Source organism: Canis lupus, chromosome 12 (assembly GCF_003254725.2).
Source record: "Canis lupus dingo isolate Sandy chromosome 12, ASM325472v2, whole genome shotgun sequence".
Lineage (NCBI taxonomy): Eukaryota > Metazoa > Chordata > Mammalia > Carnivora > Canidae > Canis > Canis lupus.
Genome location: NC_064254.1, coordinates 40164095 through 40183172, shown reverse-complemented (window position 1 = coordinate 40183172; position 19078 = coordinate 40164095). Strand labels below are relative to the sequence as shown.

At 33.9% G+C, this 19078-nt stretch overlaps 1 protein-coding gene and 1 pseudogene across 5 annotated transcripts in view; both read left to right on the top strand.

Moving 5' to 3' along the window:
• LOC112658599 (pleckstrin homology domain interacting protein) overlaps positions 1 to 19078 on the top strand; it is a 131716-nt gene that overhangs the window by 27777 nt on the left and 84861 nt on the right. For all 5 annotated transcript variants that reach the window (XM_049092268.1, XM_025444822.3, XM_025444821.3 and 2 more), the window contains one exon: positions 6643 to 6803. In XM_049092268.1, the coding sequence (XP_048948225.1) occupies positions 6643 to 6803 (161 nt within the window). The remainder of the gene's footprint in view (positions 1 to 6642; positions 6804 to 19078) is intronic.
• On the top strand, positions 6811 to 17878 carry LOC118350435 (high mobility group protein B1-like; annotated as a pseudogene).

Below are 19078 nucleotides of genomic sequence, written 5' to 3'. Positions count from 1 at the left end.
ACTCAAATTTAGTTTTATAGGTTTTCAGACTCTTGTTTTATAGTTATGAGTTACTAATTTTACATTTAGAAAGCCTTTATTAACACAGATCATGGAGATTAAAATGAAACCTAGGTGCTGATTATCCAGAATTCACTCTTTTCTGCTTTATGAACTGTTTGTGTGGTTATTAATTAATTGTAACTACCTTTGCATTTTACTTAAATCCTGGGAACTTTCCAAGCATTTTTTGTTAACCAGAATTACAGAATAGAATTAGTCAAAATATAGTATGAAATGAATTTAACAAGAAACAGTTAAAATCATCTTATAAAATACTCCGATATTTTTTATCTGAGTACCTCTTTAAGAAAAGAGCCCAAGTTGTACTGAGATACCTGCTGAGTTATATAGTCTGTCTGCCCTTGCTTCTTCATCTACTTTTTCTCTTGTCACAGAAATTAATTCTTTGGGATTTGGAATCTACAGCCACATGCTTCTCCTTGCATTCGTTATGCCACCAGCAGGGCTTTACTTTCATGAGCTGACAGAAGTTGCACACACTTGTTCTGGGGCCTTCCAGTTTAGATTGTTAAGGGAAGACAGCTTTCCTTCTGGAATAGACATTGTATAGCATGCTTTACTGTTCTTTGTTTAAAAAATAATAATAATAACAAACCCCAGAAAAACTAACCTCTGCATTTTTGTTAATTTATAGTAATTTACATTTTTTTCCAACTCATCTTTTTTAGCAATAGTTAATTTTAATCTTTGATAATTTACTGCGATTGCACCATATATTCTTGTCCATTTTACAAAGTATCTAGCAGAAGGAGAAAAAATTCTAAACATTTTGGAGGGAAGTGATAGTACTTTTGCTTCAGTTCTTTTTTGTTTGCAGAGATTTTACCATGTATTTTCAAATGTCCTCAAAATTATAGCTACTGAGGTTATTGCAGATGCTCTTTCTTGACAGCTACCCATTTTTTCCTTTTGAAACTTGGTTCAACTAATACAGATTTGTATACAGATTTCCCTTGTTTCAGATGATACAGATTTGTATAGTGAGGAAAACTAAGACAACTCTGGTTATGTTTATCTTTTTCTAAAATCATCTCTACTGAAAACTTGATCCCAGCTATAGGAAGAAAGCATCAATGTTTCTAGATAGAAAGATGTCAGTTATTTATAAGTAGATGAAATTAACCTTAAATTTCCAAAAAAAGATATTTTTTTAACTTCTCAGCAATCTTCAAATAAAATAGTAATCAGACTGAGACACTTAAAAATGGATGCATATGATGAATAGCCCAATAAATATTAAAACATCATTAGTTACAAAATTAAAATTTTGGTGCAGTGATCTAGCACAGAATATACAAATAAATAATTTAATCACAATTTAATGGGCTAAAGAAGGATTAGTAAATGAAAAGTCTGGAACAAATGGTTGATTATTTAGGGGAGAAAAAATGTCTTTAGAGATTTCGCCCCAGTATATACTAAAACTCCAGATAAATTAAGGAGTTAAATGAGAACTTTAAACCACAGAGAGGTAAAAGAAACTAAGTGGATATTTATTGTACTGTTGGCTGGTTGGGCAGACTTTTTATATTAAATCAGAAGTTATTTTAAAAAGGAAAAAATACTGATAAAATTGAAATTTGTGAAATTGTGAGATGTCAAAGAACAGCATAATTTGAAAGTCAAGTATATTGTGGAAAATGTTTCTAGAAAGTTGACAGAGAAACTTGCTGAAAGTCCTCAGAGTATCAGGTTTGAACACAGGTCAAATTTGGAAGCCAACTCTTACTTCACAAAGGAATACAGGGAAGTCTTCGTAAAATTTTTTAAATGACTAAGTGATAAAATTATAGATTTTTCTTCTTTCATTTATGTTATTTTCTACACTAAGTGTTATTAAAAAAATCAATTCTTGAAAAATAAGTATAAACTGGGGAAAAGTGACTTGAGGGGGATTTAATTTATTGTCCTTATATTTAGAGAAGTAATGGATATGAATCCACTGGTTAGATATTATATAGTTACATCTAACATTAAGAAATTGTGTGCCTGGGATGCCTGGACATGATTTTGGAGTTCCGGGATCAAGTACCGCATCAGGCTCCCTGCATGGAGCCTGCTTCTCCCTCTGCCTGTGTCTCTGCTTCTCTCTCTCTTCTCTCTGTGTGTGTCTTTCGTGAATAAATAAATGAAATCTTTAAAAAAAAAATTGTGTGCCTTTTGTTTATCTCTAATAGTTCTGTAGAGTTGTACACATAGACTTTGTCTCAAAGACTGTTTTGAATGATTTGCTGTAGGTAACAGTTTTCATCATTTTGTTCCTTTTCTGTCTTCAAATTTTATTTATTTACTTTCACTTATTTTTAAAAAAGATTTTATTTGAGAGAGAGCATGTGCGCACGTGTGTGGGAGCGGGAGGGAAGAGCAGAGGGAGAGGACAGACACAATCATGCTAAGCCCCAAGCCGTCCCTAGACCCAGAGATCATGATTTGAGCCAAAATCAAGAGTCCATTGCTTAACTGCTAAGCCACCCAGGCACCCCCTTCAAATTTTAAAAAGACTGATATATTTCAAATGGGTAACAGTGATTTCTTAAATGTTTACTTACTGTTCTGTTTATTAGGATATTGAGTAAAATATGTTTACTTTTCTCTTTCCCTCCAGATTAAATCTTTTTAACAGAGCAGTTGAAATGAAGAACTATTTAGAGATATTTTGGATATATAATCTGTTCAATAAAGAAATCCATTTTTGTTTTATCCCTTAAATATAATTGTTTTATTATATGTGTAATTTATTCATAAAATTCACCAAATATTCTGATCATCTACTGAGTGCCAGCCATCATTGTCAGATTTTTTAAGTAATCTAAAGACAAAATCTGCAACATATGGAGCTTTTATATAAATTCTAGTTGGGGAGGTATAGACAGGATATAAACAGTGAACATATGACCAAATAAATATTATAACATCAGTTGATAAGTGAAAGAAAAAGAACAAATACAGAGCTAAATAAAGGGGGGAACAGGCGTTAAAGGTGATGGTAGGAAATGAGTTGCAATTTTCAATGGACTGATCAGGTTAGGCTTCATTGAGAAGTGACAGAAATCTGAGAAAAGACTTGGAGCCGGTCGAAGAATTAGCTATATGTGGGGAGAGTATTCTGGCTGAAGGGAACAGCCAGTGCAGAGATCCTACATTAGGAGGATTCCTCCTGTGTTGTGAGAGTGGGAGAGATTAGAGTGGCTGGAGCAGACCAAGTAAAAGGGTCTCAAGTAGCAAGCGAAATAAAAGAGGTAATGAGAGAGAAGATTATGCATGGCCTTGGTAGGCTTGATGTGTAAGGAATTTGGTATTCTGAATGAAATGAAGATCATTGTAGTTTGATCACAGGAGTGTTGTTACAAAGCAACCAATTAGGTTGCTTTTGAAATTCACTACAGTCTTACTAGCAGAGGTGACATTTTTAACTGACATTAGATGGTAAGAAAGAATTTGCCAAGTGAAGGAAGATAGAAATTTGCTTTGGCAGGCTTAATTTAAGAATACTTCCCATCACCATACCTAGGAAAATAAATGTACTTTCAACCCAAGTCCTATATGCTAACTTGATTTAAGGTTAAAACTATAATAATGTCATATTAGGAACTTATTCCTTTGTGACCCCTTATATCTTTTTAACCATACTCATTTGAAAAATTGATGTTCTAGTTTAATAAAATTTAAGAAGTTTCTGTAATCCAAGAGACATTTCCTTTTTACTCAAAAATCCAATTAGTCTATTAACAGTTTTTTAAGAAAGTAATTGCCATTTGCCTTTCTGCCATAAAACTATAGATTAAATTGAACCATCTTGTGTATCTTATTAACTAAGATTCTTTTATATACTTTTTCATTTAAAAGGTCCTATATACTCAGTTGTGGGGAAAAATGAATAAGACAATTTCTTTTCCTTAGGGTACTTAAGATCTGGTAAGGGAGATAGACATTATGCAAATGTATGGTAAAAGAACATGAATTCATTGAATGAGAGTCCTAAAACATCCTCCTCTCTACCTTTGTAAAAATTTTCTGTGTGATCTGCTCAGGCCTACTCAGGTTTTCCTCAACTATTGAAGCATACTTATATTTTCTTTTCTAACTCCCTCTCAAGTTTGTCCAGCAACTTCTAAGCTGCAAATTCTACATACTATTCTCTGTAGGTTATCTTTTAGTTATTGTTACACGAGTTTGTAATTTGTCTGAAATCAAGGATATTCAGTAATTAATTTTTTTTAAGATTTTATTTATTTATTCATGAGAGACACAAAGATAAAGGTAGAGACATAGGAAGAGGGAGGAGAAGCAGGCTCCATGCAGAGAGCCCCATGCAGGACTCGATCCTAGGACCCTGAGCCAAAGGCAGACAGAGATACTCAACCGCTGAGGCACCCAAGCCATCCTGGATAGTCAGTAATTAATTGTTAAGCATAACAAAAGTAGTATATACAACTATAGTTTTAATTACAAATGTATTTCAAATAATGTTTCTGGAAAGTTTGATTTTAAAAGTTGACTATAAAGTAGCCTTTTGAAAAAGATTTTTTTTTTCCAGTTGACTCCTATAATAAAGATTTAATCCCAGTTTAGAAAGTTTAGTGGAAAAAAGTGTTAAAAGCAGCAGCAATATTTCTCTGTTAGGTATATTTTGCTTAGAAAATACCATCAACTCAATTTTTAAATGGTCTTTATAAAAAATTATTTAAAATTTTGACATATGTATGTGTTTGATCATTAATAGTTTTGATATTGTTTGATATTGTTTTGATAATTATCTCTAGTAATCATATTTTATACCTGAACAGTGTTAAATGTCTTTAAAAAATGTGTGATTTTGAGAATTTTGCAAATTTTGGATGAAAGGAATTAACTACATCTTAGTAACACCTGTCAACATTGTGTTACTTATCATCAGTTATTTTCTTACAGAATAGACAGGTGAGTCTGAGATGTCATTGATGCTAAGTGCTTGGATAAGAACATTTGAGTCCTCTTTTGGCAAGGCAGTTGATGTCTGTGGGTTTCTGAGATTCTTACTCTAAATCAGTTTGGAACCAAAGAACTAGAGGATGTCTTTCACCAGGCTATTTCTGTGCATAAGGAAAAATGTATCAGATTTATTAGAAACTTAATGAAACACTGTTACTGTATTACCAGTTTAGGCCTAAATATGCTAGTTTACAACTGTCAAAGCTTGTCTCAGTCCCAGATGTTAAAAATAGATTGTAGCATAGTTTATGTACTAATAGCAAGAGGTGTATTCTATTAGAATGTAAAATAATTGTGATACCTGGGTGGCTCAGCAGCTTAGCGCCTGCCTTCTGCCCAGGGCGTGATCCTGGAGACCCAGGATTAAGTCCCACATCAGGCTCCCTGCGTGGAGTCTGCTCCTCCCTCTGCCTGTGTGCCTGCCTCTTTCTCTCTCTGTCTCTCATAAATAAATAAATAAAATCTTAAAAAAAAAAGACTGTAAAATAATTGATATAGTAAAAGAACATATGAATATAACATAACTATTCCTTGAAATGTAATGCAGAGCATTTTTCTACATTTCTCCTCACAAGTCGACAAGATTTTTTTTTTTTTTTTGCTTTTAAATATAGTGTGAGCCAAACACTTGTACGTGGATAAAATAATACTGAGATTTTTATGATATGCCATGATACTTGTATTTCATCAACTTTAGGACGTAATTGCTGGGCTCTAAATCTAGATTAAATAGTATTTTGTATATATATTTAAATTCCTTTGGGACTAAATTCAAGTGAGAAGCTGTAGTGCTTACTATGCAAAGTAGATGGCAGTCACAGAAAAAAGCCTTAGATTAAAAGTAATTTTAAAAAGTATATTAAAAGGAAACTATAAATGAATAATGAACCTGCAGATCAGTCATATATTTATTGAGCACTTTCTTTGTCTATAATTATTAGAATAGAAAGTCCATACAGTAGTAATTTAGATGGAAGAGAATATTTTGGGCTGGAGTCAGCACAGCAGGCTCTGGGCAGAAGATAAATTTCAGTCCTACCTTGAAAGATGGATGACAAAAAAGAGCTAATAGATTCTACAAAAGAAATCATTATACAGGTGTTTGGCAAGATCCCCAGTTTAATTACTTCTTAAAATAATGCAGGGAGTTATTCCTTTCTCTGCATTTGTGCAAAGTTTTTTTTTAAACATCATATGGCGTGTCAAAGTTAATGTGTTCAAGAATTGCTGGTTGGTAAAAGTAAAAATTACTGGATCCAGTTTTAACTGCTTTTGTAAGAAAACGTATCTCATGGGGGCATTTTAAAGAAATAATATATAAAATGTTTTTGGTTTTTAAGAGTACTAGCAAGAGAGTAAAGAAGTCTAAAATTTAATCCTAGCTTAATATCTCACATACTTTGTGACGTTAGTCATATAAACTGACTTTGCTTATTTGTAAAATGAGGATGATGCCTGACTTAATTCCAGTAAAACTCGGAACCATATACATTAGAAAGCATCTTTATTTTTACCAACATATGAGAAGTTGAAATACATGAAGTCTTAAAAAATGAAAACAAAAAATTAATTTCTGAATTATACTCATTTACCCCTTTGTCTTGGTAGCGGATACTTTGTTTTCACGGAAGCTGAATGGGAAATACAGACTTGAACGACTTGTTCCAACAGCGGTATATCAGCACATGAAAATGCATAAACGAATTCTTGGACACTTGTCGTCTGTATACTGTGTAACTTTTGATCGAACTGGCAGACGGATATTTACTGTAAGTAATTTTTGAAGTATTATCTTAATCCATATATGGCATCGAAGAAACATAGTTGAACTTGAAATAGAACTTTTGTTTCTTCTAATGAAAAACTGGATATTCAGGTAATTATTTAGCTTACTATAATAAAAGATTGTACTTGAAGTGGACTTGATCCAAGTTTGAAATATTCCTTAAAGACATGTTGTAGCACAGGCAGTTATATAATGATGCTATATTATTGATAAATTTAACTCCCAGTATTATATCAAACATGCAGTTTAACATTTTATAAAAATATAAAAATTTCAGTTCTATACCAAGGACTTTTCTAAAGTGTGATAAGCAAATTAGAGAAGACTATTAAATGTATCTTTTTATATTATCCTTAGTACCTCATTCTTCAGTATATTTCATGTGTTTAGAGGCTCTTTGGGTTTTTTTGCTGTGTTTCTTTTAACTTGTTAAATGGAGAAAAGCAGAGCTTTTCAGCTTTGAGAAAATTACTTTTGGAAAAAGTTCTATTTATTTTTAGGGGCTTTAATATTACATCCGCTAAGGGTGATAGTTACTACACTATTCTTGAACTTAAAATTAAATACTACCCTGTGGGCTGAAGGTATGTATGCATTCATTCACAAAGTTCTTCATTTTCTTTGAAGTAAGAAACTGGGTAATGGAAATTGAAATAGAAATTCCTATCTCTTGTCTTTGGAGAGCAGCTGTAAATTTTACACAGTTGGGGACAATTACAGATCCCTCTTTTAAGTAAATATGCTTGTAAACTGAGATTTATTTATATCTACTTCTTTATCCATATATCCCAGTCACCTGTAAAACAGCTTCAACAGCGGGATGTGGGAAAGGATTTCCATACATATCTTTTCCGTGGCTCTAATCCACTCAGACATTTGCATATCATTTCTTAGATTAGTAATCTCTTTCTCCTTCTCTTTTATTTCCATTGTTCTCTGTGAAGCAAAATAAAAGTGAAATTTTCTGATCATTATTTTCAGAGTGGAGAACAGGTATCTACATATTTGCTAAAGTGCTTGATATATCTACTACAACAGTAATTTGTTTTCAGGGGTAATGAAAAATTATATTTCACTTTTTCAAGTTCAGTATACTACTATTTAAATTCAGTTCTCAAGGTAAATTTGGCATTTGTAATTTTTAAAAGAATTTTTTCAAAAATGTAATAAACGGAAATAATGAAAAAGAAGCATTACATTGAAGTGATAAAAATATAACTTAATTTTTGGTGTTAGTAAGGCATCTTCTGGGGATTCTTTAAAAATGGTAGGATGGTAAGCATTTGTTTGTTGTACATTATGAAACATTTTGTGTGTTTTGTGTGTGTGTATGTGTGTTTTGTTTTGAATTAGATAGTCTCCTTAAATTTTTTTGAAAATGCAGTGAAATAATGTGCTGTTGCTGTCTCCTGAGTTAAGTAGAGCAGGAGGTAAAGAATTGGAGAGCAGCATTTTAAACCAGAGGATAACAAACTACTCCTGTGGGCCAAATCCAGCCTTCTACCTCTTTTTGTAATAAAATTTTATTCAAACATAAGCATGCTTAATTGTTTATGTATTGCCTGTGGTTGCTTTTGCACTACCAAATTGCAGAGTTGAGTAATTTTGACAGACTAGCACGTGTGAGTACTTATGACTGTATTTTCTAAGATAGTTATTGGCCCTGTTCTAGACATTTAATTCCTACATTTGAGACCATTTGACTTGGGGAGAAGGAATGACATGTGAAGAACAAGCTGTTTTCTATTTTTCTTTAGTTGAAGACACATATTTAAAGAGAAGAAAATAATCTCTATATTATTTTATACAGGGTCCTACCAGAGTCTAAAATTGTTGATTTTTTATGTGTGGTATAATACGCTAATTGGGCCAAACTCATAGTCTTATTTGTAATGTTTTACTGGTGATTGCAGTTGTCAATTCCAAAATGTTACCACGTGATAAGAAATGCATAGATGTGAAGAATACTGTTATTTAAAATTTCCTTGTATTTTTATGATTATCACCTCAAGTGGCAATAGGGTAGGGTACACATGTGTTCACTGTTCATATTAATTTCATAAAGTGGGATGGCTGCTGGAAACACACTAGCTACTGACTAATGTTTTGAAAATCAGTCTCAAAAACCAATGGGCTAAAAGCTTTATCATGGTTGACTAATGAGTGATTCCTGTGATAGAGCACACTGTTATTATTTATTGGAATAACAGTTAAGTAATCAACCAGTTTTTCCTGTTTATGTGTTTGATATCTTAAGATATCAAAGGTTTCATGTAGTGTATATGCAAGTTTTTCTTCAAAGGACAGATTCTTTTTTTTTTTTATTTATTTTTATTTTTTTTTATTTATTTTTATTTTTAATTTTATTGGTGTTCAATTTACTAACATACAGAATAACACCCAGTGCCCGTCACCCATTCACTCCCACCCCCCGCCCTCCTCCCCTTCTACCACCCCTAGTTCGTTTCCCAGAGTTAGCAGTCTTTACGTTCTGTCTCCCTTTCTGATATTTCCCACACATTTCTTCTCCCTTCCCTTATTTTCCCTTTCACTATTATTTATATTCCCCAAATGAATGAGAACATATAATGTTTGTCAAAGGACAGATTCTCTTGAGTCCTTTCTGAGTAGACATAGGCAGTATCGATAGCACTGTGTTTAAGATCATCCACTTTGGCATTAGGTAGCCCTTAGTTCAACTCACAGTTTTTATCACTTCCTATCAGTGTAGTTTGGACACATTACCTGAACACTTTAGTCTCCATTTTTCTCATCTCTTAAAAAAAGGGAGGAGGGAGAGAAATGGTAATAATAGTACTAACCCCACAAGATTTTTGTATAATAATGCATGCAATTAGGATAGATCAAGATCTACAGTAAGCAGTCATTAAATTTTACCTCCTGCTGTTGGTTTTATAGATAGATTTAAATAAATTTTATCCATTTTGTTTCTCAACATCATATTTATAAGTCCGTATTTACAAGATCCAAAATGAAGTCATTGTAATTGATAAGTGAAATTATGTATTAGTATAATTTATAAGTATTTTGTACTGGAATATTTTAATGGGTTTTTCCCAGTAAAGTAATGAGAAGAACCCAGGGAAGGAGATAGCACAATTATCAAGTCAGACTTGCTTCCTCATTCTCTCTTAGTTCTTGATTTTTTTTTCACTTGGTTTTAAAATCACTGCCTCAAATAATATTTACCATAGAAAAGCAGAGTTAACAAATTCTCTCAGGAGGAAGCCATTCACTCACAATACAAAAAAGTATGTTAACCATATAAAAAATCCTCCCTCCCCTTTTTAAAGATGTATTTATTGATTTGAGAGAGAGAGAGAGTGGAGGGAGGAGCAGAGCAGAGAGAGAATCTCAGGCCGACTTCCCACTGAGTGTGGAGTCTGAAGTAGGCTCCCACAACACTGAGATCATGACCCGAGCTGAAATCAAGAGTCAGACACCCAACCAACTGACCCACCTAGGCACCACACTCCCTTATTGAAAAAATGCATTTCTCTTCAAATTAAAGCAGAAGAACATAAGATGTTCCCATAAATGCTATAAGTTCTAACTAGACACTCTTCTAGACATTTAGGATCTAGAAATGAAAGACATAGTATCTGTCCCTGGAGAGTTCACAGATTGTCAATAGACAATATTGATAGAATTGGTAAGCTTGAATGAAGCTATAAGATACTGAAGTATCATAGGCAAAGAAGTATCTAATTTAGTGTGTTGTAGGAGATGGTAAGGGAAACTTAACTAAAAGTGACACCTCAGCTGAGTTTAGGTGGATATTGCAGACTTGGAAAGGCATTTATAAACCTGAAAGAGTATAATATGTAGTTTGTATTATTGGATATGGCAAAGAATAAATATGGATTATCATTAAGCAAAAGCTAGAGATAGTAGTGGGGGACAAAATCATCAAGATCCTATTGGTGATATATGAAGGGGAGGGGAATGGGTTTCTTTCCTGAAGGCGATGGAGAGAAAATGACAGATTTAGAAAGAAGAGTGAGTATAATTTCTTTTTAACAATCCCTTTGTTCTTACTGTTAAGGATGAATTGAAACTAGGTCTATATGTAGAGGAATTGGTGAAAAGGTTCTGTCAGTGATCCATGAAAGAAATCATCATGGCTTGAACAGAGTCACAGTGAAAATAGGGATGGAGTTAATAGATTTTAGAATCTAGGATTTAAGAGTTTCATTTGAGTGTAGGGAAGAATTGAGAGGGAAGAATTTGGGATCACATGTTTTTAACTTGTGTGACTAGTTAGAAAGTCATGTCACTTACTATGGTAGAGATTTAAGTAGAGAAATTTGTGACAGTGGACGTGTTAAATTTGAAATACTTAACCTATATAGCTAAATAGAAATGTTTAAGAGGAATTGGAAGCTCAGGAAAAAGATTAAGGCTAGAAGATTCAGCTTGGGAATCATGGAATATGGAAATTGATTATATTACCTCATAGGAGTGTGACTAATTTTAAAATAGGTGAAAGAAAAGAAGAGTCAATAATTGAGACTGAGAGCTGCTTAGGAGGCCAGAGAAAAAGAAGTAGTGTCTTAAGAGACAAAGGATTAGGATTTTACAACAGATGGAAACCTAAAGTAAATTAGAACTGAAAGGCATTTTTTGGACTTGTCAAGGCGACATTGACAAAAAACAAAAAACTTTTAGTATTAGAGATAGGAGATGACAATGCACTGAGGAGTGATTGGGAATTGAAAAATGGAAGAGGCTTAATGCAGATTACTCTTTCAAAAAGCTTGATAACTTAAAAAAAAAGACTTTTCTGAAAGTGCAGTACTACCACTAATCTTCGTACTTCTGTTATATTGTATCTTCCTTTTATGTTGCAGTGAATTTGTTTAGATGTCTCTTAAGTTGTGAACTTCTTAATAACAAAGACTTTTTTCTTGAACCTTTTTAGATCTGTAATGCCTCAGAGTATCTAGTATATACATTAGGGGTAGAACAAATGAATGAATCAACCAGTCAATAAGAGAGATAAAAATGAATAACGTTCTCTTTTGCAAGAAACTTAGTCTATTAGGGGAGATACAGACATATGTCTCTAAGAGTAATTCCCTTCTTCTTGTAAGCTTCTTTTACACTGGTCTTTTTCTGTACTTCAAACTTGTAAAACCCGTTTATGGCTTTGGAGCCTTTGTAACAGCTATTCCCTTTGCATCGAATTATCTTTTCCAAAATATGCCCCTGGTTGATTCCTTTATTAGCAGTCCTCTGTTGAAGCACTGCTTTCCTGAGTACCTTCCCTCTGCATACTCCACAATTGTTTACCCCAGTTAGACACTTTACTGTATTTTTCTCACAATATATATTACTGTCTGAAATTATTACTGATAAAATTTGGGTTCTGTGAGAGAACATGCTGGGGCAAGTGAGAGCCAGACAGGCACTGAGTGACTCTTTGCCTGAGAAAAATAATTAAACATGGGCAGAGGAGTTCCTGAGAAGGTGAGAGGTAAAATGTCATCATGTATAGTATTCTTTGTGCAAACTTGTTGGGAGGAGCACTGGAAGAGGCACCCAGATGCCTCATTCAGCTACTCAGAGTTTTCTGAGAAATACACAGAGAGGTAGAAGACTATGTCTGCCAAATAGAAAAATTAGAAAACATGGAAAAGGCAGATGGGCCTCATTATGGAAGAGAAATGAAAACTTTTATATCCCTGTTAGAGAGGAAACACAAAAATTCAAGGGTCTCAGTGCACCCAAGAGGCCTTCTTCAGCCTTTTTCTTATTTTCTTCTGAGTTTCACCCTAAAATCAAAGGAAAACATCCTAGTCTATCCATTGGTGATGTTGCAAAGAAAGTGGGAGAGATGTAGATTAACACTGCTGCGGATGACAAGCAGCCTTATGAAAAGAAGGCTGTTAAGCTGAAGGGAAAATACAAAGAGGATATTGCTGCCTACTGAACTAAAGGAAAGCCTGTGTGGTGGATGGGGCAGGAGATGAGGGAAGGAGTTGTCAAGGCTGAGGGGGAAAAAAAAAGGAGTCATCGGGGTTGAGAAAAGCAAGAAAAAGAAGGAAAAGGAGGAAGATGAATGAGGAGGAGTAGGGCAGAATTTTTAAAATTCTTATCTGTTAAGCATTAACTACCCTATACCCAACTCATTGCTTTTATTTATTTATTTTTATTTTTTAGATTTTATTTATTTATTCATGAGAGACACAGAGAGAGAGAGGCAGAGACACAGGCAGAGGGAGAAGCAGGCTCCTGCAGGGAGCCCGATGTGGAACTCAATCCCAGGACCCCGGGATCACGCCCTGAGCTGAAGGCAGATGCTCAACCCCTGAGCCACCCAGGCGCCCCAACTCATTGCTTTTAAAAGGAAAAACTTGAAATATAGGCTGTGTAAAATTTGTTTTTAAACTGTCATTTGTCTTTTTTTATATAGTTAATACTATCAGATGTATCTTTATTTGGATAGTCCTGCCCAGGTGATATTTTCAGTAGCCACTAACTTTGCCTGGGATGGTATGGGGTTGTAACTGGGCATGGAAATTTAAAGCAGGTTCTTATTGGTGCACAGCAGAAACTAGTTATATATGGGGATGGTAGTTTTGTCCTCTTTGGGTGTCTCCAATGGATCTAATAGGAAAGAATTATTTTCTTAACAGAATACCTCTGTAATTGCAAAAAGAAAAAAAAAGTTACAGCTGTATTGTTGACATTGTGAATGCTTCTACATAAATATAATTTTTTTTTTTTTTAATTAAAGAAAGTAAAATAGGGGCACCTGGATGGCTCAGTAGTTGAATGTCTGCCTTTGGCTCTGGTCATGATCCCGGAGTCCTGGGATCGAGTCCTGAAGCAGGTTTCCCACAGGGAGCCTGCTTTTCCCTCTGCCTATGTCTCTGCCTCTTCTGAATAAGTAAATAAAATCTTAGCACTGCCTACTTAGCAATCCTACTCTTTCTTACCAGGCCTTTTCTATACTGCTGTTTTTTACAGAATAAAGGTAAGGTAATTGTTTTGCTTCTTTGGCTTTATCCTTACATTGACAGTGATGTTTTCACCTTAAAAATAAAAGTCACTGAAAATTTAGTGTCACATTTTATTTCAGGATTTAAGTAAGCTAAAGCTATACATTCTTTTCATTGTGATTCTTTTTTCAGGTTTTTTTAATGCTAGGTTTGACATAGACAAATGACAACATTAATGAATACATTTTCATAATATGACAATTTAACATTATTGAAGAGTGAAACTAGTGATACATTGCTGTCTTATGTTTGCTTGGTGTTAAACAGTAGCTTAATATTTAAATTTGATTTAAAAATGAATTCTGAAAAAGCATTTTCAATTTTGCACCTAGCTCATAGATTTCTTTAAACTTAATTGTGGCTAAAAATACTATAGTAACCAAAACTTGTCTGCTTAAAATTCTTCAGTAGCTACCTCACTGGGTTAAATCCAAACTCTCTCTGAAACCCTCTGTTACCTTCCTCAGATAAAACCTTTTCAGCTTAATTTCTTGTTATTTCCACTTAAACTTTGTAGTCTCAGCTTTTCTCACTTTGCCAGTCCCCTGTTCTAAGAGCAATATTTAGATGTTATTGAAGAGAAATGACTACTGTGTTTTCTCCTAGGCATTGGAGCATTGCTGAAAAAAACTGGTCAGTTGAGGTTTTTATATATCATGCTAATTTTAGCAGAACTTTCACTTTTGCTCGCAGATTTTTTCCTTTTTTCTTATTGCTCTTATTCCACTTTATTCACTTTTTTTTAGCTCCTTTCTCTTGTTTCCCCCTTCTCTGGTTTTAGGAAATAATCCTCAGATATTTGTTAATAATTATTGCCAAAATTACGACTCATCTAATTTCTTTCTTGTTTACTTTAAAATTGCTGTTTCTACCATATCTTTCTCCATTATATATTTTAGAAACCTGTGTATTCCTCCCAGCCAACGCCCCTGTCTATGTTGTTCATAGGTTCAAGATTGTTCTCCCTTTCACCATTTACATGACATTGGTTTTATTTTAGTGTCCATAACACTTTTTTAACATTTTGATTAAAAGACTGTAATGTCCTACTCTTCAGTTTATTACTAACCGTACTTACATTTGAGGTAGCTTTGGGGAAAGAAAGTGTGTCTGTTCAAAATCTGCTCTGTATTTTCTTTTTTTAAAATAATTATTTCATCAATTTTTAATTTAACCTTCCGTATTCAATTTAAACACATGTAGTGGGGTGCCTTGGGTGGCTCAGTGGTTGAGCATCTGCCTTTGGCTCAGATCTTGATCCCAGGATCGAGGGCTCCCCACAGGGAGCCTGCTTCTCCCTCTGCCTGTGTCTCTGCCTCTCACTCTGTGCCTCTCATGAATAAATAAATAAAATGTAAAAAGTTTTTTAAACACATGTATAGTACTTTAAAAACGTTTTCCAAGTAAATTTAATTTTTCTTGTGCATCCTCAGTTGATTATTCATATGTATATATGTTTCTGGTAGTCATTTTAAAAGAACTTGGTTGAGTTTGTCAGATCATGTTAATTTTACATTCCTATAAAAATAAATTAATGATCATAAGTAATGATGCATGAAATACAAATTGTTTAGGGATGCTTTAGAGTTCTCTTTGAAATTCTGCCAGGAGTTGGGGAGGGTAGGAGTGAGGGTGGGGACAGGGTACTACTTTATAGGTCCCAGAAGAAGAGAGTGAAGAGAGATTTCCCTAAAAGGTAAAAAATTTCTCTCCTGCAATTGAATGGAAAAAAAGAAAGGTCAGTTGGAATAATACATACTTGGGGAAAATGTACATAGTGCTGTTTTATTTTCGCACTTATCTAAAGAGAAAAACTATAAAATATTATATTGGGGAGATTACTAAACAAAGCATTAGAAATATAATGGGACTTCTTGCTAGATTTTACTTGGTGAAAAGTCACTGAATGCTTATGTTAGATCACTGGTTGCTACTATTCTTTTCATTAGAAGCTGGTATTTTGGTCAAAAAGGTGTTTAGTTTTTCTTTTTTCCTATTTGTTAACATGAAAACTACGTGAAACATCTTCTATAGTAGAATATAAAGCAAACTCTTACTCAAATACATACGAACAGAACTAATTCTATCAGTACTATGAAGCATAATGAGATATCATGATTTTACTTCTGCGTATATTCTACCAGCATTAGCCTACCTAAAATATTACTTTTGTTGTAAATTTATAACCTTTATTTTTTATTATTAAGTAACCTCTATTCCCCCAGCTTAGGGCTCAAACTCACCACCCCAAGATAGAGAATCTCATGCTCTACTGACTGAGCCAGCCAGGCACCCCCTGTTTTTGTTGTGAATTTAGATCAGAGCCAAATCTTGCCTTAATTTTTAGAAGATAAACAAAGTGAATTAATTGACTTAATTTGTGAAATTTAAAGGGTTGAATAAATGAATTTAAGAATTAAATGCTTTAAAGCCATTTTTTATTCAACAGATGCCTAATGCAATTCCCATGTGCCAAGTGGTAAGTAGATGAACTTTCTGGAAGGGCACAGTCTACTACGGTTCCTTCTTTACTTTCCACAGATAGCTGAGATGTAATCTCATCCCTTTAATTCCCCAGTTATTGTATCTCTTTTATTATTTCTATTCTGTAATAATCTGTTTTATCACTCATTCTTTCCTACTTAAACTATAACAACTTTCAGATGGCCTCTAACTTTCTATCCCAATTCACACTGATGCCAACAGGATCTTTGGAAAACATAAATCTGATCCTGATAGTGACCTGCTTGATAATCTTAAGTAATCCCCATTACAAAACATTATTTCTTAGTATACTGTGAAAGAAGATTCTTCATAGTTTTTCCCTGACTCTATCCTCTTGCCTTTACCTTATACTCTGTTAGTGTACAGACTTCTTGCAGTTCTCACATTCACATATTCATGCCTTTGATCAAACTTTTTTCTCTAGTTGCCATATGGGATGTTTTTGTTCTTTTTAAAATAGTAAGAATATTGCTAAAGTAAAAGTAAGAATAGGACTGCCAACAAAAGCAGTGGTGGTAATATTCCATAGCTCTTACCATATGCCAGGCACTATCCTCACTCATTCTGTTTTTGCAACAATCTTCTGAGATAGTTATCAAAAAGAAATCTGAGGCATAGGAAACATGTAACTTGCCCAAGGTTAAACATGTAGAAAGTGATGATGCCAGGTGGTGAACTGAGACATTTGATAATGGAGTGCTTGAAGATTGAAGCCTGGAGTGGAGTGCTTGAAGCTGCTAACACTGCATTGCCTCTTCATGTGAAAGACTGTCCAGGCATCACTGCTTCTGGATTCTTTTCCAGACTTATTTCTTAACTTCTCAGGAAAAACACACTGCTCCATTCTTTGGATCTCTTCTGATTAACAGTATAGCACTTTGGGCATATTATTACATTTGTACTTTTCTGCCTTGCTTCCTGAGGAGTGGACTACTATGTGTCTGCATCTCATCATCATATATCTGGTGTTTGGCACATACTTAATCTCAAGGCAAATAAATAAGTGTATGAATCACTGAATTCTAAAGGTAGCAGGAACCTTAGGGATCATCCAATTTAACTACCTTGTTTTATAAATAAAAAGCCTGTGATTAAATGAATGTGGTAAGAATACTAGATTTTAGGGGCACCTAGGTGGCTCAGTGTGTTAAGCATCTGCCTTCAGCTCAGGTCGTGATCCCAGGGTCCTGGGATTAAGTCCCAAATTGGGCTCTCTGCTCATTGGGGAGCCTGTTTCTCCCTCTTCCTCTGTGCACATGTGTGCATGCTCTATCTCGCGAATAAATAAATATTTTTTATAAAGAATACTGGATTTTAATGTAGATAATTTACAAAGTTAAGTTTTATTACTAGTCTTTAGTGCTTAGAAACCCACTTAGGGAAGCCTGGATGGCTCAGCAGTTTAGCACCTGCCTTTGGCCCAGGGTGTGGTCCCAGGGTCCTGGGATTGAGTCCTACATCAGGCTCCCTACATGGAGCCTGCTTCTCCCTCCCTGTGTCTCTGCCTCTCTCTCTCTCTCTCTCTCTCTCTCTCTCTCTCATATGAATGAATAAAAAATAAAATAAAATCTTAAAAAAAAAAAAAGACCCACTTCATTTGCTTCGAAGCTTAGAAGAATGTGAGTCAATTGAGAGTATTCTAAGTACTGTTGGCAGAGTCTGGTTTAGTATAAGCATTTAACACGTTCTGTTAATACTATGTCATCATTTATATGTCATAACAGTATGAAAACAGTAACACATCTGTGTCATTTGCTTTTGTGAATCTTCTAACCACTTTCTAATGTCAAATGTAAGAGTTTTTGTTTTTTTAAGAATTAAATTGGAAAGGTTGTAACATTCCACCTTTGAAACCTTTTGATAAGTTTGAATCTGGGAAATGGATATATGAGGCTAATGACACTCTCTACTTTTTTGTGCATTTAAAATCTTCCAAATAATGAAAGATAGAAAATAAGGAGAGGTTGGTAAAAAAGTATATAAAATTACAGCTATAAAATGAATAAAGGAAATTAGAAAAGAAAAAATAATAGAGCCTAGAAGTTCTGATCTCTTCTGGATTATGTGAAATTGAAATGTTTATTTGTGAATATGGGTATTCATAGAAAACCTTTGTATCCTTTACGGTGTTTTTCTGAGCATATGCTGCTATAGCAGAGTAAATGTGTAATTTATGTATTTTTACTGACTTCATACAGATAAACTGAATTTTTTTTTTGAATTTTTTTTTTTAAAAACCTGGCTTTGGTGATTTTATACGAAATGTATTTAGCTGAAGATCACTGATGGAAAACTCATATGTATTGTTTTTAGCTTCCTAGGAGAAAAAGTCCCAAATTAGCTTACTTTTATTACTGTATAACATAATAACATAGGATTAGTCACTATTGTATATTACGTTTGTTCTACTATTACAGTTTTGTTCTGTCACTTCAGAAGTTCAAATCTTTCACAAGATTCTGGATAGAGGTTACTTTGGGTGCTGACTAGGAGATCATAGGTAAACATTACTGTTAACATCCTATTTCTCCTGTTAGATTGGTGAGCACACAGGTATTGTTTTGTAAGAACAATAAAAATAGCCATGTATAGAGGAGAATTCCTAAAACAAATATTTCATGTTTCAGCATTTTAAAATATAATTGTTGGGAAACAGACATTACAGATACAGTTTCTTATTTCTGTTGAAAATTTGAATTAAAATTTATAGAGTTGGGACACCTGGGTA